Genomic DNA, 24,942 nt, shown 5'->3' with positions numbered 1-24,942 from the left:
GAAAAGGGGTTGTTTGACCTTTAGCTTGAAGTCGGTCCCAGGACGATTTTAGGATTCACTTGCAATGCATCATGGGGCAGTTGAGTATGATGAGTGTGCTCACCGTGCATACTTCTAAAATGTTCTGATATAGTATACATCTAGGTATTTCTTGCATACTCTTTCCATACTATCTAATGTGAATGCACTATATACGATATATACAGTATGTATGTATGTACTGTATATATGTTAACATCAGACTTAGTATGAGTAGTACGTTAGTAAGTGATTTTCAACACAGCCTCCTTCTTTTTTGTTTGATGTTTATCTCACAGAAAGTGTCAGAAAAGTTTCAGTCCAAGGAGTAAAGTAACATCTTCTTTTCACCAAGCCCAAGCATTAAGGTTTAAAAACAAAAACAGAAAAACCTCAAATTCCAAATACTACCTGTTGAGCGTTTCAGTATAATTATTAAGAGAAACAGATATGCACACTAATCCTTATGCTTTCATCTTCTTCTCCTATTCCGTTAACAGAGTTCAAACAGTGAGTTGAGGCTATGACCTATGAGTGGGACTAACTTGTGCACGAACGTGCGTGCACACATGCACTCACACTTACAGGTCCTTTCAAGCAAGATTATAGGAGTTTAACACTCTCACTGTCTGGGAATTCAATGCAGGGGGCAGCATGCCCAGACCTCCCAGGTGAACACACGCACACACACAAACAATTGAAAATGCAACTATAAAAATGATGTGAAACCCAGTGTATACATTAGCCAGAGCAATGCATGGGTCGAAGATCATTACTGTGGTGGAACGTTCAAGCCTCAGCAGACTACAGGGTGTCTGGATCAGTTAATATTTGACTTGGAGACTCTTAGAATTCAAAGCTTGGTTAATCAGATGAGACCTCCTCTTCCTTCTTTCAGAAATCCCCACATTCCAAAACTGAGTGCAAGTTTGTTTCAGTGTGTCGGACTTAGCTCTCAGTTTGCTCTTTGATGATTACGGACATGTCTCTAAATGCCAACGGCAGACCATGGCGATGGTACCACCATCACCACAACTATGGCAGAATTGATCAGAATCACTGACCAAACAGGAGGTCACAGTCTTGGCTAGGTGAACAGGCGCAGACAAAGAGACCATCAAAGCCTTTGTGTGTCAAAAGTCACCATGTGAGCTAATGAAAGTGTGCACAGAGCTGAGCTTCTCCTAATACATGGGCCACATGTTGCAGAGCTGACAGCCCAGCGGTGCTTCTCCAAACTAAACACGCGCCATAAACTCCCCTCCCCTTCTTCCTCCCCACACATATACAAACACATAGCCTCAAAGTAGCCTGATCACAATGACTGGAGCAACAGATGGCTGTCAACTCACCCCCTCCACCTACCCAGCTACCCAGGTCCCTGCACCACATCCTCTGGCCCAGCTGTCACTCGGGGCCCCCAACTGAGGGAGGCTCTGACGCCGGCCTTCCCTGAACTGGGGACAGCTGCTGAGTTGAAGCTAGTGTAAGAGCGGGTGGGATGAAAGGGGGGGGGGTCTTGTCCTGTCCTGTAGTATTCATTACAAACGTCTCTCCATCCACACACATTATGTTCTTTCTATCTCTCCTATTGTAGGTGGTTCCAGTTTCACTCCATCCTCTTTCTCTTTGTCTCTACTCACCATCGCTCATCCTCCACCTGAATTCCTATAGACTGGAACTTAGACTGCTCCTCAACTGGGCCTTCTTCCTCTGGGTCCACCTAAAAAAAGTGCAGAAAAGGTCAAACTACATGTCAGGAATCTGATTTTTTATTCTAACTGAGGTGCATCCACACACCTGGATCCCTATGGAGAGGCACTTGCGCAGAGCTTCCCTCTGAGCTTTGCTGTCGGTGGAGACGTGTGCGACGGCTGAGGTGGTGGCAGTGGCGGTGATAGTGATGGTGCTGTTGGTGACGTGCTGGCTAGCCGGGCCGTGCACCTGAGCGTTAGCTGCCTCTATAGCCGCCGTCAAGGCTTTCATGCTGTCGATGCTCTCAGTGGAGTTGGACAGGCCCGGCTGGGAGCCGATGCCACTTCGAGAGCCGGAGCCACCGTCCATGTAGGCATCCTGGGCAGACTCGGTGCTGCTTTGGGCTGTGATGGATATAAAGGGTTTGGATGGAGTGGTTCGAGGTGGGACTGGGGGAGGTGTCTTTTTGTAAGTGGTGATGCATGAAGAGACTGCAGAGAGATGATGGAGAGAGAGACAGAGAGAGGGAAAAATATTAGATTATGTATTTTCTCACACAAACAAAAGATAATACATATTTTCAGGTGTGGAGATTTTAATTGAATATACTTAGGCAACTGTTACGGTGTATGTTTTGGTCATTGGATTTTCCTTTTAAAAAACGATATTTAAAAACAAAAAATGAGTTTTTTAATTTTCATTTTAAAATTAAAAAAATTAAGATTAAAATTCAAGGCATTTTTCTTTTTTTATAGTCTTAGTTCTATCATTTCATTTTTTTTAATTTGTTTTTAGTAGCACAAAATGAAAATCGACCAGTTATTTGAACTTCAATCTTAGTTTTAGAAATTTCAAGTGAAAATCAAAGATATATATATATATACTGTATATAAACACATTTTTTTAACAAAAAATCTAATGACCAAAATATACAGTAAACTGACCTTTTACAGTCTTTCATTGTTTTCAGATTCAATTCCAATTAAAAAAAATAAAAAATCATTAAATTTAGATATTTACATACATTTTGTGTTTAATATTTCTTTTCTTTTAATTACTTTAATTAAAACTGAGTGGATAAAAAAACCTGAGCAGATTAGTGTTAAACACCCATGTCTGTGTCTTAGCCTGTAGTTCCCAGGCTTGCGTCTATGTATATTTACTATTATTTTGTTAGCTCTGTACCTTTTTACATAACAACAGCTGATATATGAAAAAAGCCTTCTCTTAACAATGCAGAGAAGATGAATGACTGGACATTTGTTCTGCTTAAATTTAGCTCTTCATGACGATTGAATGTTGTTTTTGTAATTTTAATCCTCAACGTCAGCATCTAACCCTCTTTCTTTACACACATAACTGGAGTGACTGTGTTCTAAGCGTCTGCAAAATGCATCTGACCTTTTGCTCTTGAATGCTTCCTGCATCGAGACACACAAACAAAGCATTGCAGACATATTTTGAATAACCATTATCATCCTACAAGATGAGAATTGATCCAGGTGTTTACGGATCACGGAAGAAATGCTTGTTTCCTGTCTATCAGTGTCGTCATTGTGAGAAAGCATTTCTGTGGACGACTACCTAAAGTGATGGGGCCAAGTCAGTGAAAAATAAATTCTGATGTAAATACTTGTTGAAACAAATAGACACATTAAAAAGAGTGGAAAATGAATTTTTTTTTTGGTTTGAAATAATCCATTTGAAATGAATATATTTAAATGTCAAGTTAAGTGAAAAGTAGCCACTGACACTAAACTGGTTTAAACAACAACAGCAAAAACAGTGAAAGAAAGCTCAGTAAAAAAAAAAAAAATAATAGAAATATTCCTAATAAAGTAGTTTGTTGATTTAAATGACATAATGTGAGTAACTAAGAGTGAAAGAACGTTTATCTTAAGTTCTCAGATCTCTCGTACAGTAGTAAACATGGACAGTAGATTAAGGCCAACTTTGACAAATCAGAGCCACATCTAGTAACAGATTAGTTAGTCAGCCACTTGACCCACTGATCTGATCTGGATGGTTAAGCGCTCTACACAGTCACAGTAACCAACCTGAACAATTACAGAGCTCCAAATGTATCCGTGTTGATCATACATCCTGTTCTTAGCTAGGATGTTGTTGTGTATGTCAGCTGGAGAGCTTAATGAACTCTAAACTGTGTATTAAAGTCAACTAAATGTGCACAAAGAAAAACCATCACAGCTCTGCTCAGTGACATTCTTCATCGTTCTGTCAGCACGCTGGCCTTCTCATGTTACAGCTACAGGTTCTGCACAGACAATGGAGGCTTTCACACACACTGCTCAGAGTCACAAGTCCACCTTTAGAAAAGGGCCAGCAAGACAACAAGAGTGTGTCATTTGTCCACAGGAAAAACAAAACAGTCACATCGCTGAACTTCATAATGGCTTGGATTCCTCTGTTCATCCTGACCCGGTGTTATCATCAAAACTAGGTCACCTCTCTGAGCTGGAATAGAAAACTAGGACAGCGGGTTTCCTGGATGCCTTTAATCCCTAATGTGGCAAGAACCGGGTCCTCTACGTGATTGACAACTGTTGCCAACCACACCCAGTGCAGGCAAACATGTCTAAAAACTATTAGACTGGGATTTTGTTTACTCTCGTCACACTGACAGCTACAGAGAGGCCTTAACATATCAGAGCTGAACAGAGGGCTGACTTCATCCTTTTGGGTTGTCAGAGTCACCGCAGTTCTCCACCCTCCCTCCTTCCTGCATCATCGGCCGTGATTGGCTGATCCCAAATGAGATCTTAGACAGGTTTTGACGAGATGGAAGGAATCCTGATGGGACAACTGCTGCTGCTGATGAGATCATGGTTATAAATAAGGTGCCTTTGATGATGGCGTAACAAACCACACAACAGATGACTCGTTCGGCTTTCTTTAAGAGCTCAATGTCATATGGATTTCTTTAGAGAGATATTGCAAATGCAGGAACTGCTGCCAAAGTCAGCTTAGGCAAAATGGGGGAAAAAAACTGCAGCACTGTCCTGACTTCAGAGAGTTATCTTGGGAATATGATTGAGTTTCAGGGCTAATCTTGGAACAAACAAAAAAAAAAAAACCTACCTAGCAAGAGAAAATGGGAATAAAAAACGAGACCACAGCCCATGCACTCAGAGAGAAAGAGGGAAAGACAAGGTTCTGGCTGATCTATCATAGAGGTTTAAAGGATAGAATGTCATCCCCTTTCAGAGCGTCTATCCCTGAAGTCATCCAAAAGTCACATGTGAGTCTGTGTGGATACTTGGTGACTGTACAGGCACATATGTTGCAATGAAACAATTTATTGCTTAATTGTGACGATCACCAGCCCTCCTTAAGGAAGGGTAAGAAACATTTTATTAGAGGGAAGATGTAAAAAAAAGAGGGCAATGTTACACCTTGGTGAGGGGGAAAGGAACAGGGGAGAGGGAGTTAGGGCGGGACATCGGAAGATTGACACTAAGCAATCTTGGTTGTGCTGAAAGTATAATGCACATTGTCTTGTAGGGTGTAATCTATTCGGAAAGACGGGCATCCTATGTTGTGATGTTTTTGCCTAGCAACCCTGTTTGGGGGTAAAACAAAATTTAAAAAAAATGATACAGAAACAATTTTTTTATATCATCCCAAGAAAACGCTGGCTTTCCTTCATAGAATGGATGTGTAAAAACTGGTGTCCAAAAACATCCCAATTCCTACATGTGCTCTACATTTAAGAACCGGTAAGTGAACAGTTAAGATCTGAAATGAGGATTTAAGGGGAATCTCGGTGGCTTTAGTTTTCATTCTAGATGGAAATATGTTGTATTTATATCAGTTATAAAGTACACTGGGATTAATGGTGTGTGAGGAATTTACCGCAGGATTTTTTCCATGCCGTTTACTCACTGGGTTCATTTATTAGGTAATTGTATAGATCTGTGTAGGCGAATGTGGGCAAATGTTTTGGACTGTTAACCCAAGTACTGGCGGGGACTTTGTATGGACACTCAGATATCCCTAGCACTGATAACTTTATACCATCCTCTGGCCTTTTCTGGTAGTGTTTCTTGATAGTTGTATGCCATACCGAGATATAAATCACTCCTGTATTGAAATAAAGATGCTCTTGTCATCTGACAAACAGGAGGCGGATGAGGTGTTTTTCCGCAGTTCAAAATGGTGCCCGTTTGTTTACCACGCTAACGTAATCTGTGACGTAAGCCTAACTTCCCAAATTAAACCAGTCCTGTGACAAATGTGGAGAGATTAAAGAGGGCGACGCAACACACTGATTAAGTATAATGATGGTGGCCGTGAACAGAGGAAGAGGGTGAGTGCTTACACCTATAACTGAGTGATGTGTCTAGGCCCCAATATGAGTTTGTACCAAAGCCTAAGGCATGCCAGTGTATCAACCACTGACGTGCGTGCAAAAGCTGCTACTGCAAGCCTCGGACCCGCAAGACCAGCCAGCCAGGCAGGCAGGCAGGCACGTATGTTCCTCACAAGCCTGTGGAGGGGTTAAAAAGAGGTTTTTATCCACTCAAATAAACACTGGATGTAACAGGAGACGACGCTGAGTGTCCCACCTAGCTGTCACTGTGTGAGCCAGACACGCCTGAGAACGACAGGAGTTTCAAATGCCAAGGCAGGTTAAGTAAACACACACAGGAGTCATGCGCACTATTGCACGCATGCACAAGTCTGCAGAGGCACACAAATAGTGTTGACAAAACTCAGGCTAACATTTGAACCTTTCTACGTGAAGGGAGACCACTGCAGCATTATGCAGCAGATCCATCAGGAGCTGTTGTCAACACTGAAGCTACGTGCTCCAAAGAGTTTTCAAAAAATGTCAATGAACACTTGCCAAAAGTATTAAATGACATGTATTCCCAGAAAACACCCTGGTTTTATGTTGCACATCATATGTATCAGAAACTAAAACTACTCAATCTCCTAATTGCAGGAGTTACTAAAACAGAAAATAGCTTTAAACCAAAACAAAAGTCCTGATAAGACAGAGGCCAGGTTTCCAGTTTCCACAGAAGTGATAAGAGAATTGCTTGATCCTCCCGCAGCCCTGAAAGCATTTGACAGCCACACCACGCTGGACCTCCCACACACTGACAAGTCAAGGACAGAGTGATGCAGGAATGTTCTGCAGAACTCCATCAAACCCTTAAGAAGGAATGTGAAAAGCTCTCTTATAGCACTGAAAAAGACTTTGAAGACGTAATCACGTAATATTGTATATATAAGCTTTGATCCCACACAAGGAAAACATGTTACTAAGTCACTTGTGCATAAGAAAAAATAAGGACAAACTTCCTAAGTTAATAAAAGTAATGCAGTGGAATTGTATCATTCTTTCCATGTGGTCAACTGCTGCGAACATTGTCATCCCAAAGAGACGAGGAGTTTGTGAATGATAAAACTCTAGTGGCTCTTAGCCAAATCCCTCTTTTGACAAATACTTCAAAAGTCCCATGCCGACAAGTTGGTGTGAATAGCGGTTCTACTTGGCGGAGCACTCCACACACTCCTGGGCGCGGGGATATCAAAGAAAGCTCTTCCCTTCCCACTCCTGACACAAAGCAACGTCTCCATTCAACACTCAAAGCATTAGAACAAAAGGGGATTTGCAGAGTTTTGTTTTAGGTCGCTGATCATTGTTCCACATCACCTGCAGAGGTGTGTACCTTTTCCTTCATTTAATCACCGTGTTGATGTTTCCAAACAGAATTAAGGCAGGCAGCTGCTTCATAATCTCCAATCTGTGCGATAGACCACTTCAAAGAGCAGACAGTTTAGTGTAAGGGTCCAGGAAACAGAAACGGGCTCCCTCATGCGGGGGCCGAGGGCAAATCCACCATCATCCAAAAGAAACACAAAGGCCCAGGACAGGGGGTGGTCGGTATGGGGGAACATTGACAGCTGAGCCCAGCTGCACTGTGTTTGGGATGAGGGTCTGCCTGAGGGGAGAGAATAGCTCTGAGAGGAAAGCAGGCTAAAGAATGGGGGTGGGGGGGGGGGGGGGTCGGGTTGAATCAGAGTTACTGCCTGACTCCGTCTGCTCTACTCGTCCATTTGTCCGTCTTTCAGGAGCTCTTCCTCTCGCCTTCATCTGACACACACACAACCAGCTGGAGTCCTTTGTGATAGCGTCACCATGGCGACACATAGCAACATGAAGTTTGCCAAGAGGCCTGGCATTCTACCATAGCAAGTAAAGGCGAGCTCCTGTTTCCTGAATGTTTACCTCGACAGGATACACTGCAGCTGTACCGACACTCACCTAAGCACAGGCCAAAAGGAAAACTCAGCTCAAATAGCTTCCATCTAGCTTCCCTTGAAGACGAAACACTCACACGTCCTTATAAAGGGATGAACCAAGACAGAGCCACTGTGTTGTAAATTAATATCCAACCATTTTTCTAGACCTGGGGCTTTTGCCTTTGTGCAGCTGAGTGCTGAACTCTGCAAACCAGTTTGTCTTGGAACGATGTCAGAAAAGGCTTGTCATGGTCGTCCTGGGACAGAAGCATTAGACATCTTTAAAGGCCCGTATAATGTGTTGTTAAACCGTCATTTTGCACCACAATAAAGCACATACCAAGGCTTCTATTTTCAAGGTGAAAAACTGCAATTTGATATTTTTATATTAGAACTTGTAATCACGTTAGCTGCAGGGATGCAAAGAATCTAGTTTCGTGGCGGACAATGGGCCTTCAAACATCCTCCGTCAGACATCTGAACCACCTGAAAGACTGGGAACTTCATGTCAGTCTGCGACTCTGTTACCACAGGTCAAAGGTCAGTGGAGGGGGTCTCTGCTCTCCAGATGCCTGAACTCTGCAGCACAATAGCTGACTTTGTGTGCGTATGGGCATGTGTGAGCAGAAGGGGAAGGTAGTGGCCTGTGAGTGCCTTTTAAAAGAGTATATTTAGCATGTGTGTGTGTGTGTGTGTGCTTGTCAGGGAAGGAGCTTTGCTAACATCCTGCTCTAACTGCAGCATTTAAATGGCTTTTCCTCCATTAAGGTGAAACGCCACATATCAGTGTGAAACATTTGTTTAGTATGCCTCCGGTGTCCACAGACCCTCAACGCTATCAACAGAGCCGTGTGCGCCATGTGCCCTCTGTGACAGAAACTCATGTCAACACAGGGTAACAGCTCCAGCAGGCTTGCGTCTCCTGAATCTGTAGATAAGAGTGTGTTTACAACTGTCAACCACCACTAAATCTGGCAGGCAGCTGCTCCCTGTTAGGCAATAGACTCAGTTCACTTAACCCACTTACTTGTGTTCCACTGTTCTAAGTTCAAATAAAGAGCCTGGTTACCTGCATTCCACATTTATGGCTTAATGTTCCCATCATCCAGTCAATCAGTGACAAGCAAAGACAAATGCTGAGAGCAAGAAAAAACAATATCATCAGGAGTGTGAAAGAAATGAAAGTGCTGTTTCAAAACAGGTCCGTCTGGGGTCATCAACTACATTTGGCTAAGGGAAAGAATTTTAATTGCAAACACTAGGGGGCAAATTTCTCAGAAGATTAACTTGTAAAAACATAATATGTATCATGAAGCACTTTTTTAAAAATAATATATTTACACAAGATATTATAATTTACCTTTTGCTAGTATTACTAGTTTTATTTCCTCATTAATTTAAAGATAGACCTTATGCCATGGAAGATTCCATAACATTTTGGAGGGGACCTGGATCAATATACTGATTCTGGATCAGTTTGAAAAGTCCCCGTCTGTCATTATTGTTATGTAGGGTTGGTTACTCAATTACCCAACATCAGGATCTTGCATTTTATAGCAATTAAAAAAAAAAGAAAAGAGGGTTCCGATATACTTGGACCAACTATATCGTTATTAATGGGGATATAGATTTCTTACAGCCTTTACAGTGTAAATGATCATGATACTATGATCAGATCACTGATCTAGATAACTGACAACATCTGTAAAAGACAATATTTGGTGGTTGGTTGAGGTTTGCGTATTATTATAATCTGATGAGATTACGTTTCAAATACAAGTGCTAGAAATTGCTTTGTTTCTATAGAAATCTTAAAAAAGGATAAACCTTATTCTTAAAATCACTATGATTAACACATTTTCTCACAGATGTTTGTTCCATTTACTGATTCACACAGTCTCGTCTTTTTTTTAAGAGCGTTATCAAACTTTTTTTTTCTTCTTTTTGTTCAGTACACGCCAAGAAATAAGCAACATGTGAGACTTAGTTTCTGTCTCCAGGATCTTGTTACAGGGGAGGGGTTTAAGTGATTCAAATAAATGAGGAACGTTGGAGAGAAAAGTAACAAAAAAAAAAAAAAAAAAAGAAACAAAGAGAAGTGGGAATAAAAGGAGAAACAAGAAGACAGGACAGCACACACGTTTGTCATCCTGTTTCCTTCAGCTCCTGAACATTCCTGCTGCTTTGTAGGGCATAAACCTGAGCATTAGCCCTAACACTAAAACTAACACGCCCACACATCTCACGCATGCTTTCACTGCGCTCATTTCCCACAGTGTTGCTCACCGGCTGACTGGTACTTTGGGATCTGACTGGCTTTGCTGTGTGAAATGACACATCAGACGTGTTGGCAATGACAGCGTGAGCAACAGTGACAAGCCCAGAATGCCTAAAAACAAAATCATGAGGGAGAGTCTGAGTCCAAAACAAGACTGAATATGTAATTGTGGATTGTATAAGACTTTTTGAATGTCAGCCGAGCCTTGATGCTGCTATGTGGATAAGAGGCCACTTAGGCCTGTGTCTGCATGGTGAACTAAAAATACCCACAACAACACGCCAATGTTGCCACCACACAGTCTCAAAGTGCTAAACACAGCTCTCTGATAAAAAACACCACAGTCCACCAGAAAACCAGAGCCTGTGGAAATACAGTCAAGGACAGGAAAACAGAACCGCGACCTCTGGGAATAATAGGCGCTGGGACAAAATAGAAAGAAGCGCAACACACCGACAAAAACAAGAGGCCACCACACACAAACACACATCAGCCTTGAAGGCTGAAACACAATGCAGACGTCATGTCATTACATGACGGATTGCTGCCTTGCTACTGCAGCCATTAGCATATAAATGCAGCAGAATGTGGTCAAAAGTTCATTTCTTCTTTTACATGCTACAAGCTGTCTGAGCATTTTGCCCCGAATGTAGGAAAGTCATAATTTGATTTGTATGACTAGGCACAAAAAGGAGGAGGAAAGCTGGCAGGCGCATTTTACAAGCCCTTGAGTTTACTCTTCCAGGAATACCGTGAAACACCAGCGTCGGGTGTTGTTTCACAGTCCTGGGGTTTTTTCCTTGCGTTCCTTCCCCCCACTTTGACATTCTTTGTCCTGACTGCTTGCACATGGAGGGGAAAGGAGACACTGGCGGCCTAATCCACAGCCAGAGGCACACTAAAGCCATCTGGGCTCAAAACCAAACGTCAGGCCTTCTGTGTCTCCAATGTTAGTGAAGGAACGAGGCAGGCGGGGGAGGACGATGGAAAGTTAAGCAAAAGAAAATGAGAGAAAGGGGGGAGACGGAGTGGTAGGAGGTAGCAGAGAGAGGCTAAAGGGGGATTTAGAACAAGAACCAGGCTACTCTGGTGCATACTGTCTTTTGTGGTTTCCAGTCCTGACCCTGTGACCCTATACATCCTGTTGAAGGGGTGGAGGCGGAGGGAAAGACGAGATGGCAGCTATAGGCACTATGGCTGCATGTGCGTGCGTGTCTGGGGTTTTTTTTTTTTTTTTTTTGGAGCTGCAAGCGATGCAAAAAAAAAAAAAAAAAAAGAAGGGCGACACATGGAAATGAAACATCTACAAAATCTGTCCCTCAGGTGTGACTTTTCACGCCCTTCTTCTCTCCCGTCCCGTGTGTTTACATCCACTCCCTGCAGAATCTTGTGTGGGGGGGGGGAAACAATGGTCTCTCCAACATTCCCACTCTCCTGCTGAGAGCTCTCGTTTGTCCCGTACATTCCTTTCCCCATTCATCTCTTTCTCTCTGTCCTCCTGGATAGAGAGAGGAAGAAAAAAAAACTTCTGGTACTCTTTACACGGGGGAGGGGGTGAGGGTGTGCCTTGAAGATTTCTGAGCGGAATCAGTCCCCCTTAAACACAGGCTCTCCCCTTCACCTCCTTCCTCTCTGTTTTACTTGGTTAGTGAAGCAGCAAAGCTTAGAGAAAGGGAGGAGAATGAGGAGATGCATTCTTTCTTTCTCTTTCTCTCTCTTGCTGTCTCTCAGTTTGTACCAGGGGGTTAGCTGTGGCTTATTTTTAATGACTAGTTAAAAAGAAGCAAGGGAGGGTTGGGTCTCTTATACACACATACTCAGTCACACACACACACACACACGTATAACTGTAGCTGAGTCTGGGACTTTCACAGAGAAGTCTTTAATTTGCACTGAGGCCAGGCCTCCCACACTCCACTGCCTAAACCACCCACTTACAGCCGTGCTCTGTCGTCCCTCACAGTTCCTCCAACAACGTCACACATCTCCTGAATAGTGAAAGCAGCATGAACTCTTAACCACACAATTTTGCTGTCAAAGAGAACCAAAACCCTTTCAATATACTGTCGGGATACAGAGCGGAAAAACATGTTTGCCTCTCTTAGGAAAAAGGCTGCATCTCATGTGGAGGAGATTTATTTAACTATATATACCACTTCTTCTCGTGTTTTTTCACTCCCTCGGGGCGTTAAAAGTTTACAGGCCCTGCCTTGCCCAGCGTTCGCATGCGGGAGCAGTGGGGATCATCCACAGTCAACAGTGAGGAAATCCTTTCAGGGCTTTGCTTTTCCTTTGCTCTTTCTGATGCCAAAACATGAACAGGAAGAGCTGACTGTAGAAAGGGTGGGACCAGCCTGATACCTGGGGGAGTCTGCTCGACTCCACCTGATCCGATGCACCAAATGACTCGATGCGACACCTCAAACACGCAGGTTTCAATCACTGAAACACAGCGTGTGTTGTTTCGGCTCAGCGGGGACAGCAGGAGTGCACTGCTGCAGCCATTCTTTGTGTTTGTTGCAGACCAACCAGCTCCTCCCTTTACCCCCCTCCCCCCTCCACCCCCCAGCCTGACTTTTTCAATCTTCAAGCAGGAGAATGAATGACATTATGACATTCTCCTGCTTGTGTTTCCTGTGTCAAAAGATATCCAAACGCCACTCTTCCTCCCTAATTGGCCATAATCAAAGCATTCCAGGCCCTAAAAAGCAGGGCCCAATCAAGTCGTAAGTAAACAAACACCTAGCAGCCACAAATAAAAGCTTTAAATCCCACAGATTCATCCCACGGCCTTTATTGTTTCTTGAAGACATGCGTAGGCAGGAAATCGTCGGTCGTTTAGGGAGACTAATAAAAATGAATTCACACAATAAATAAATACAACGTAAGAGCATTATTTAGCATGTGTCTGCAGGTGCAACTTATTCCCACAAGTTACTTATGATTAAATTGCACCACAGCATTATGCTGCTAGTCAGTATTTGGGTCAAACTCAACAGTTTAGGAGGTTTTACTGAGCATATGATGACATCTAGTGTAGGATTTTATATTGCAATTGGAGACTCGGGATCGCACTCGGACTGAATTTTGTTTCAGATATCTGACGGGGAAGATTAATAAAGTGGAAAAAATAAGTTTATCTTGTAACGCACAGCTAAAAAAAACTCTTTGGACTAAATTAAATGTATTTCGATGGGTTTATCTGGTGACTAACAGTGCTAAGCTGGAGCTGAGCAGCATGACAGAGATGCTGAGTGTTTATTCCACTCGTGTCCGTGAAGGAGCAGTACAGGAGCGACAGTGCAAGTTCCCACTGGTTCACATTCTCAGACAGTCATGACAGGATGAAGTAATTACTGAGCGTCTGACACACCAGCATGGCTCGGATTTATCTCTGCCAGGAAGCCAGATAGCCAAATCACAGTTTACCCACATCCAGCTCCCAGTTTGGGCTTGATCCTGCAGCTGCACAAGGTAACTAAAGTCACATGCACACACTGACAAGACAAGACACACCCTCATCCTCCACATCTGCCACTTAGAGTGAAGCCTTGTTCCTTTGTGTTCCACGTGTGCTCATGTCACCACAAGTCTCGACCCTGCCCCTGATTTCCTGTCAAAGCACCAGAATGACACCATGGTAGTGTTTAATTTACATCTCGCTTTGAATAATAATTCCACCTTAGTGTGGGTAGCTTTCATCCACTGACGTGCAGGTGTAGTTCACATGAACAGGGATAAGTTGCAAAGACAGGGCTTTTTATCCATTCCTGTAATTAAACATCTGAGCAGGAAACAGGATCACTGTGTGTGTGTGTGTGTGTGTGTGTGTGTAACCAAGAGTTGCATTCCTTCAGCCAGCATTGCTTGATCTCCATGTCTCGGAGGCAAAAATACATCAAGCCTGTATGTCAGTTACTGACAGTCATGACTCAGGCGTGCAACACCTCACTAATCACTCACTTCCTGTGTGTGTCGGTGGCATTGATTGGAGGATAGAATCTGCCTGAAATAACATCTGACAGTTAGCTCATGATACGTGAGCTTCCCCTCATATCAACAAACCCTACACAGGAACTAAATAGGTTCTTACACAGACATGCAACGCCATCTAGTGGTAATATGCAATGACTGAAGAAAACAAAAGACTAAGCAGCTGAAGTGAAAGTAACAGATTACTAGTACTCATGTTACTGTAATTGAGTTGATTTAATGGGTACTTGTATTTTTTTAATTTTTTGTATGTTTCTAAATCAGTAATTATACTTGTGCTAATTGTACTGAAGTGCATTTTAAAAGACGTACAGTACACCCAACTGTTACTGAGTAAATTATTATTTTTGTTTTAAAATGATCAACAGACATTGTCAAACTTCAATAAATAAATAAATAAATAATCCATCACATCATAGTCAACCAACCAGATTAAATGTAATGCACCACACCAAAACAGCATTAAATAGAGGTTATTTTCTCAGTTTTAGAGTTCATAAATGTAGCTATACTGCTTTATTTTTTTATTTTAAATTGAATTCATTGGTGTTATTTTATTTATAAAAATAATTTTGACCAACCTTTTAATTTATACAGATGATTTAGACTCTTCCTTTTTAAGATTATAGATGAGATGTTTACTGTGTGCAAGGAAACCGTGGCAAGATTTATTACCAAAAATAAACATGGGGGCTGAAAGTAACTAGTAACTTTTACTTTGAGTACTATTCAATTGAGCTACTTTTTACTTGTACTTGAGTATTTTATGTATGATATACTTGTACTTGAGTAACAATACTTCTACATGATTAGAATATATCAGTACTCTTTACACCTCTGCTAAGCAGTTTGAATTAAATTGTTTAAAGCTCAACTCAAGCTTATACTCTAATGACTTTTCAGTATACTTTAGCTTTTGTTTTGAAATTAGCGATTGTTTTTTTTTATTATTATTTTTTTTAATAAAAACTACTTTTTAAGCCTTTTTAACTAGCGCCTACAAATAGAAATGGAAAGAAAGGGCTTTCCGATAACTTTTGTTGTAATTAGCACCATTTAAATAAAGTTGAATTGAATTGAATAAATGATTCATGGAAGAAGAAAAAAAATTATTATGGAAAAAATTATTCTGTAAATGATTGAAATAGCAAAAAATACTAAATGCATTTTTTCCCCTGATAAAAAAAATGCTTGTAATGTCTTGAATTAAGAAGTGAAAGTGCCTTTTACTGTCAGTCACTAAAAGGTAAAATGTAGCAAATTTGGGACTAGCAAAGCTGTTAATGGTAGTTCTGTCTGACACTATGTAAAGTGCTGACGTCCTATTCAACAGGGGATCAAAGGGTTACAGCTTACGTCCTTTCATCAGTTTAACTGCTTGTTAAACAAAGAAGAAGAAACACACGATTCATTGGTTTCAGCTTTTGAACAGAGTGTCATAAATAGTCGTTGCAAAGAAAATGGCCTCTGAAATAACACTAAGATTGTTTTGTGCAAAACGATGTGAAAAGTTCAGAAACAAGAACAATATTTCCTAAAGAACAGGGTTAGAAGAACACTGCTTTTCTCTTTCATGGTGCTTACACTCATTGAAGCTTATTAGCTTTGCAATTAGCTGCTACTATAGTGCACCGGATTAATACCAAATCTTTTTATCTTTGTTCTCTGGGCTTTGTTTGGCTTTTCATGTGGATTACAAGAAGTCTCAACTTAACTCAAACAAGTATTTGGAGGCTAATGATAGACAGAAGTATATGCCGGTATTTTAAAATGAATAGCATTCCCAAAAGCACAAAAACAAACAGTAAACATTACATTTCCAGGACACTAAACTGGCTTGATATCCACACTCAGAAAGCAAACACTGAGGTCAAACCCTTATCATTATTGAGTAACTTTCTGCCATTAGACTTTTAGAGTTCTTATGTTGTCAAAAAAAACAACATCTGATGTTAGGGCTAGCTTCAAGAGGGGGCGGGGCCATGAAGCCACCAAAACATCACAAACCACCATTCTCAGCCAATGGCAAAAATCAATTGTAAAAGCCTGGTTTCAACCCATAGAGGGCAGTCACTCTTACATTTTGACAACAGTATATGCCATATTAAATTACTTTGACTAAAATGTCAAGAGTTACACTAAGATTAATCAAAAACATTACTTCATAACCAAATACATTTGTTTTCAGCAGAATAAAATAGTTTTTTTGGGGGGGAGGGTTAGTAACTCTTTGTGTAAATTAATCAACATTTTCTCTGAATAACTTTAGCCAAGTTGGCAGCACTTTATATTAAGGGTCCGTAATAATAGTTAAATAATGCATAATAAGCACAAATTAACCGCTAATAAGCGCTTATTCAACGCTTCTTATATTTATCAGTACCATGTATACTGTAATGATAGATAATGAATGCTTAATAAGTAAAAGGTAATAGTTACTAAGCACTTTAACAAGCACAAAATAACAGCTAATAATAAGTGCTTATAAGATGCCTGTTAACATTTATAAATACTATATATACTGTAATAATGGAAAAGTAATGCTTATTAGGCAAAAGTTAATAAGCACTTATAAAAGAACAAATTAACAGCGAATAATAAGTGCTTATAAGATGTTTGTTAACATTTAAAAATACTATATATACTGTAATAATGATAATGAATGCTTAATAAGCACAAATTAATAGTTAATAAACATGTATATGATGGTGTATTAAAAGATAATAAGCACTTTTAATTGTGCTTTGATTACTTACTTTCAACAAGACCTTTGTATTATAAGTGCTTATTAACAGCTGATTTGTGCTTATTAAGCATTAAATATTCAATATTACAGTACATATAATATTTATAAATGGAAACCAATGATAAAAAAAGTCACTCAAAAACATGGTTTTGGAGAATCACAAGACCACATACTCCTCAACAGCCAAACAGCAAGGCACTAGGAACCTTCCACACTAGCAGGAATAAGACCGTGAGGTTCTCCCTGCCCTGTGAGACGTGTCTGAACTCTGCGTCTTCCTCCTCTGCTGCACACTTTAACAAGACGCAAAGTCTGGAAGTGCAGTTCCAGGGGGACCCTGGATGAGACATTCATAACTCGACCTGGCAGAGGAGTGTGTGGTGAAGATGTGCCAGGCATTAGTGTGATGTAGGGCCCACCTGTCACCCCCAGCCCGCCACCACCAGAGACACACTAAAATAAACCCACAACATGCAACCTCGGGTATGCCGTTTTCAAAGAAAAGTAGATAAAAAATTTGGGGTGTCCCGATCCGATATCGGTCCGATATCAGCCTGAAAACAAATATCGGATTCAAATTTCTGATTTTTATTTTTTTCCAATTCATTTTGTATTTATTTTATTCAATTGTAGAATACTGTAGATATTATGTTGAAGGTTAAAATTTATGTAACCAATGGGTTAATAATAAATGGGTCAGTTTTTCCTCATACCTACTGTTGTTGACTATTGTTCTCTGTTTGTGTAACACCACATGATTAAGCCTTTTCTAACATTCCACACCACAAAATAAGTAATTATTATTATTTTTAAGAAAGAGAAAAAAAAAGTAATAAAAGTATGGATGATTCATGCTGATATCGGAGCAATATCGGTATTGGCTTATATGCAAAGCTGCAATATCGGTATCATATTGTAAATTAAAAAGTTGTATCAGGACGTCAATGTGAAAAATTACCTTAAACTTTGAGTAAAAAGATACTAAATATGGTGCAGGGATCTGTTAACACTCTTTGAACTGTTTACAAAATTAACCTTCTAAAAAATCTACTTCAATAACTCTGTACCTGCCAGTAGGTGAAGCATATATGAGTCAATTTAAAAAATTAAAAAAATAACCTTTAAATAAACTGGAAAATGGTTTTGTTTCTATTTTTCCCACAATATTTCTTAAAGAGGTCAAGACATGCTTTTTGATAAACAAGTCTGGAATGAGTAAGCAGAAAGCCCAGGGTGGGTGTTGTTGACTTCAATATGAAGTCAAAGGTAACTTCCTGCCTGCTATTTCATAATAAAAGTCATAAATGTCAAACTGTTCCTTATGCTGAGTATCTGATGTTAAATTACAGGTTTTTAACATCACTGGTGGACAAGTTGTTTCTAAACTTGGTCAAACTTCATATTGTTTGAAATCCCCATATTTTTGTGTGACTTTTTTCGGTCGTTATTTGGGGATTTCAAACACATTGCAGATCATCAGACTAAGTAGTAGTTGTTAAACTGTGAATTCACTTTTAGAGTTCAAGTCAAATTTTTGCTTAATTAAAGGGTTTTTCCACAAGTTTTACTGGGCTGTAACCCTTGTAAATACATTTTTCCACAAAGTATCTTAACTGACACAGAAACAACACAACACTGAAAATTCCTTGGATTGTTTGAAAATATTTGGGTCAATGACAAAGCGCCTAAATGTCCTGTTAAACTGAATTTCTTTCTGTTATAAAATGTTTAAATGCATAAAAAGATATATGTGTGTACTCACTTTGATTTTTTTCTTATCAACTATTATTTATCTGTAACATATTTTGTAATTCAAAATGTAAAAATATCATGCGGTGCGACATGGTGGTTACTACTGCTGTTACAAAAACATCTTTAAAATCACTTTAAATCTATTTAAAATTATTTTCTGCACTATTTGGCATGAATTCCTAAGTGATTTGTAGTCCTGTGCAGCATAACATTTGAAAGTGTTTCTGTCTATTTCCCCTCAAATTATATTATTAGTATTTTATAAAATATGCACTGAATATCTTTACACCCATTTACAAAATTAAAAACCAAGTTAACTATTAACCAAAATAAAGTTGCATTACACTTGAACCAATATAGTATCAGTGCAGTCTTTTAAGTATTACATTTTACAATAGCATGCAACTCATTTAGAATTGAGTTTTAACCTGGGAATCCGTTATAGAATGGAGTTATGATGCACTAATTCATCCAGAAACCATTCACACGTGGAGGTAGTTTATTTTGAAGTTCACCTCCACAGACTTCCGGTGCCTGTTGCAGCTGTCAGTGAAAGCCAGCGTGACGGCGGAGCGCCTCGATAACAAACAAAACCTCGTGTTTTACTCACACATTCGTATCCAGTAGTCACACAGGCTGCGCAGAGCTCCGTACAGACACTGAAGGAGCGACATGACGGTGGTGGGACAGGCTGTGCTGGTCTAACCGGTGGAGTCCTGTCGGTACTTTCTGGGTCTGGCGTCAGAACGGGCACGCGCCTCAATTCTCGGACACCCCGCCTTTTCCCGCCCTGAGTTGTCTCATATATATACACACACACACACACACACCGCTGTCACTGTGGAAAGTCCCGCTGTAGCGGTTCCAGAGTGACTACCTCCCCTAAATCTTACCCCCCCCAGTAAAAAACAACCTGGTTTAAAACTACTCCTGTGGGATATATGAATCCGGTGTCACGCACGGAGAGTATAACCCGAACATAATCCAATAAACAAAGAAAACGCGTGTCTGTTCACTTTGAAAACAAAAATAAACAAAATGTATTGGTTTTTTTTTTGTTTTTTTTTATAGCAAAAATTCGTTTTCCGGGAGTGCGCATGTGCGCGCATGCGCAAATACAATCTCCGTACGATGCGCACTCAGACCGTGACACCGTTTTTAAACTACCACCGCAGCTTTATTTTAGAAAGCACACTTTTTACAGGAAGGCTTTCGATGTTAATATAATCTGTGGTGTAAAAAAAACAGTAGTGAAATTCAAATAAATCGTCAAAGACAAAGATATAGAGTTATTTGTGTGAATTAGTCGTGGAATTTACTGCGATGCAAAGGGACACCGTGGACGCTAAAATTCTTGGGAAATTATTATTAGTATAATTTTTATTGAAATTATTACATTAGACCGTAAGTTCCCAAAGTGGGTTACGGGTACCCTCAGGGGTACACAAATTATCATAGGGGATGCGTGAATAGAGATGAAAAAAAAACATTGATACGTTTTTACATGACATATATAAATCATACATAAAGTATGTAAGGCGCCAACAATATCCAAGCAATAAGTGACATATCGGTCTCTGCAGGATTTTCTCTTTTAAATTTCATTCATTTTGTGACCAATTTTTTATTCAATTTGTGGAATCTGTGTTAAATAATTGCAGGAAAATTGACTTTTTTGAACAGTTTTAAATTTAAATTGACTACAGTCATTTGAAAAATGTGATTCTCCAAATATTGTGGAATACACATTGAATTTGTGTATTTAGATATCTGAGATATCCAAGCTAATTTATTTACTGAGCTGAATTATTTGGTAATCTGGACAATAATTTATGTTTTTTTCTGTCTTTTTAACTTTCTCCTGCAAGCCGAATTTGATGGTCTAAAGGGCCAAATTTGTGCTGTAGGGCTATATTTATTTGTTGTATTATTATATACTGTAGAAATGACCAGAGGTGAAAGTAATGGATTACAAGTACTCACATTACTGTAATTGAGTTGCTTTTATGAGTAATTGAACTTTTTTGAGTAAATTTCTAAATCAGGAATTTAACTTTTACTTAAGTACGTTTTAAAATAAGTAAAGTAATTCATTACATTTCTACGCCCAACCACTACTGAGTAATTTATTATTATTTTTTATTTCCGTTTCATGGTCTCTTCATAAACTATGAAGGCACATTGAACATAATCCATATGTTCTTTGTCGTGCCTTGTCTGATCATGGACCAGCCCACTTTCTTGGGTTCAGGTTGGGGTTTCTACCTATCACGTTGTTACCCACATGGCACCGTTTATTTCGTAAATGTGGCTATACGAAGCCACATATTTTTTTCTTTTATTTTGAACTCAATTAATTGGAGTTATTTTATTTAAAAAAGAAGTGTACATTTTGACAAACCTTTTATTTTTATACAGACCCCTTTGTGGAAAACAAATGAAGTTCCAGGTGTAGAAGATTTGGTCTCTTCATTTTTAAGTTCATACATGAGATGTTTACTGTATGGAAGTGAACAGTGGCAAGATTTATTACTAAAAATAAAGTTATGCGGTGAAAGTAACGAGTAACTTTTACTTTGAGTACTATTTAATTTAGCACATTTTTACTTGTCCTTGAGTATTTTATGTATGACTTACTTGTATTTGTACTTGAGTAGAATTTCAGTCAAGTACCAGTACTTCTACTTGAGTAGGATATATCAGTACTCTATATCAGTACAGTGGTACCCCCTTTCTCTTATTTCTGAATCCAAGTACTCCCTTTGTCCGACGACAATATTTTGCTTAGAAAACGATTTAAAAACAACTATAGAGCATAATGATGGAACGAACGAGTGATAACACACATTTTAAAGAGTTTCATTTTGTAAATAAGTGGGAAGAACCAGTATTTAGTGCAGTGGTTCCCAACCTTTTTTGGATTTTGACCCTATTTTGTTATCAAGAATTTCTGCTGACCCCAAATATTTTTATAATTTTTTTTTAGAATAAGTTTTTGATCATGTTTGAGCTCAGATGTATATTTTTTTTGCATTTTAGTTTAACTGTATTTATATTTCACAAGGTGAAAGTATGGACATATAGTTGTTTAAGATTGTGTGCTGTTTGAATAATTAAAAAAATAATAGGAATTAAAGATAATTCAAAAATCTATTTTGATTTTTCAGGAATTTCAGGCGACCCCGTTTAAACTTCAGGCAATCCCACATGAGGTCCCGACCCCAAGGTTAAAAAACACTGATTTTGTTTTTTTTCTTCATTTCTGGTCATCTCACGCCTGGGTGGGAGCAACACTGATACTATATTTGTTAATTTCTCTCTCTCTCTCTTAAGTACCCCCTGAAGTGCCATCGCATACCCCCATTTGAGAAAGGCAGTGGCTATCCGTACGCAGCACCCCTATTTGGCCAGTTTAGGTCACGTGACTAAGACCCTAGCCCTAAAAATTGTTGCGATATTGGGTTATAACCTAACCCTAAACCTACGTACGTGTACTTCGGTAACCTTACCAATAGCACCGGGCATTGTCTGTGCGGCAACTGTGCGAATAGACACTTTCTTTGAGAAATACTGCTTTACACCTCTGGAAATTACCATTCACAGCCAAACTAAAAAAAACAAACAAACAAACCTGGAAACAATTCCCTCAAACAGACATAAGATGAGATGTTTTACTGTAAGTCTTGACCTCACTCTGAACTCATTAACCATAACAGAAAAGCTGACACTAAAGCTGCTGGTGCCTGACTACACATGCTCAAAGCTGTCAAACACGGATTCAGGAGCTTTGCACCTCTAAGTCCACTCTGGAGTGGGATCTCCAGAAAACACCACAACAATCCCTTCCTTTGCACAGGAGTCACCCTGACATGTGAAAAATGACATGTGACAAATGGCGTTCAGCGTTGCCTGTGGACAGTTGGCTAAGTCAGGATTGAGCAATGTGCCTGATCCTGATTCAGCAGGACTTCAGTGCACTGGGTCCCACTGGAGTATATTTAGCAAACTGGGAAATCCAAAGGTATTTATTCTCACAAGCTCTCTCAGAACAGAGCTCCTGGATAAGTGCCAGCGATTGTAACTAATTGGGTCAAGCTGTCTGGGAGCTGTCTCCCACTCACTCACACTCACACAGCACAGACAGAGTAGGAGTGAAGAGCAGAGCAGCAGTGCTGTGTGGAGCTGAGCCCCTGGGGGCACTGTTGTACAGGCTTTAACTCAGTAGAGCACCATGACATTTAAATGCAAATGCACAACTCCAGACACCAGTTTGCGGTCCCTTATTTCTGACAATATATATATATATATAAATGGTGTCCCTTGTAAGCTAAAACATTTAAAAATAGAATATCTCTCGAAGTTAAATGTTTTCTTTAAGAATATGGATGAAATTGTTGCATTTTACGGTTTTACAGTGATGACTATTGTATATATCTATTAAATAATCAGATTATTAACATGTTAAAGTTTTATTTATTCAGACAACTGTCCCTCAAGAAACCCACTTTGATCTCCTGACAACTGCCTGTCTTTGTCACAGGCGTCTGCTGATCGCTTTGATGTTTCATTTGAAGTTTCCATGTCTTCCGCGTAATAATTCCAGCCAGATTCTTTTTGTCTCCTTTTTTAATAATATGTTAAAGTTTCATGGATATGGCATCGATTGCTATATTTTAAATGTTCCAATGCTCCCTGTTCTGCTACTGTAATTAATTACAATATAAACCTTGATGTTTTTAAACATTTTTTTTTTTTCTAAAATTAACTTAAGTAAAAACTTTGTTTTTAATAGATCTACAAATTGACAATGCAAATGCATTTTATATTACTTTGGTTTTGTTTTTTTATATATAAATAAGGACTCTGCCTTTGTATTGCCTGATGAAGAAAATTCATTTAAATAATTATGTAATGCTGGATCATCAACAGAAATGTTCTGAGGAGCGTGCATAACAAGCAAGTGATTCATGGTGTAGCACTGAGGATTATGTCAAGCCTAAGGCTAATATATGCACGTTATCTGCTCAAAATGTCTATTTTAACTGTGCAATAGTTACTAACACAGCTTTAATGTTTTAATACTTTTGACACAAATGACTCATGAACACATACAGTGTATATCTACAGTACATTAGAGGTTCTAAGTCATTATTGGTGCACAGAAAATTACCTTTATTAGTTCATTCAAACTGAATGAATCATGAAATGTGTTAGTCATGTGGCACAAAGGTTCTCTTTATATTGGGAACCTTTGCGCAATGGAGCAAATGCGAATCCACTTCATTAAATTGTCAGTTAAATGATTGCCAGAAAAGAAAGTCTTTCAATCCTTCAGCACTTCTTAGAAAGACATGCAGAGAAAATAAGGCTTGACGATTGACAGCAAATCAGTGAAGGTGGAAAATGAAGGTTTAGAGGGACCTAATGTCTTTGTACAGTAGGCCCTGTTAATAATTTAATGTCATTTTAAAAAACCTGTTAGACAACAGGTTGACTTAGCCATGTGTTCTACTGGGACTGTGGAAATTGAAAAACGTTGCTTAATGTTTTGTAAGAAGCCAAGAAAGAGAAAGATCAAGCAGAGTGAAGAGGTGATGAAAATGTTAACTGGAGACAACGTGGGGTGGAAAAGCCAGGGCTTAGAGGCTCTGAAATCCTCCCATTAACCGATTGGTATGGATTTTCCCAAGCTTTAGAAAGAGGATCTGCTTTAGATTTTGTTAAACCGATCCAAAGGAGCTGGTGCTGAGGCCAACATGTCTGTCCAAGGCAATAGTGGTGCATCTCCAGTGAGTGGAGGGAGCATTTATGTGCACGGTGGGCACGAAGAAGCAAAAGCAGACACTGCCACTTGACGTTCAAAGCAAAAAGATCAAAGGACAGGCTCTTACTTCAACTTTCTTCCACAGGATTAAAGCGGTCATCAATAACAAAGGACAAGAGCAGCACAGTGGGTAAAGTAGCAAATCTGTGTACCCTTTGTCCTTTGGTTATTCTGTTTTAAAACCAAATCAAAATAACAAATAAACAATGTGGTTATTTTGTTTTACTGACTCAAAACCAAAAACGAAATTACAGAAAAATCAAAAACCAGAAAAGCAGTATTTTTCTGTTTTAAAATTAAAATATTATTGGCAAAATTTTGTTCTGTTTGTGAGATGTTTGAATATTCACGGGGAAATTAGAG

At 39.5% G+C, this 24,942-nt stretch overlaps 1 protein-coding gene across 4 annotated transcripts in view; it reads right to left on the bottom strand.

The window, feature by feature from the left end:
* Positions 1-24,942, bottom strand: part of dlgap1b (discs, large (Drosophila) homolog-associated protein 1b) — a 124,328-nt gene that overhangs the window by 9,122 nt on the left and 90,264 nt on the right. For all 4 annotated transcript variants that reach the window (XM_028434097.1, XM_028434098.1, XM_028434100.1 and 1 more), the window contains 2 exons: positions 1,819-2,204; positions 1,662-1,741 (listed from right to left, as the gene is read on the bottom strand). In XM_028434097.1, coding sequence (XP_028289898.1) covers positions 1,662-1,741; positions 1,819-2,204 — 466 coding nt within the window. The remainder of the gene's footprint in view (positions 1-1,661; positions 1,742-1,818; positions 2,205-24,942) is intronic.

Source organism: Gouania willdenowi, chromosome 20 (assembly GCF_900634775.1).
Source record: "Gouania willdenowi chromosome 20, fGouWil2.1, whole genome shotgun sequence".
Lineage (NCBI taxonomy): Eukaryota > Metazoa > Chordata > Actinopteri > Blenniiformes > Gobiesocidae > Gouania > Gouania willdenowi.
Note: the sequence above shows the minus strand (reverse complement) of the source record. Positions and strands in the feature narration are given on the sequence as shown.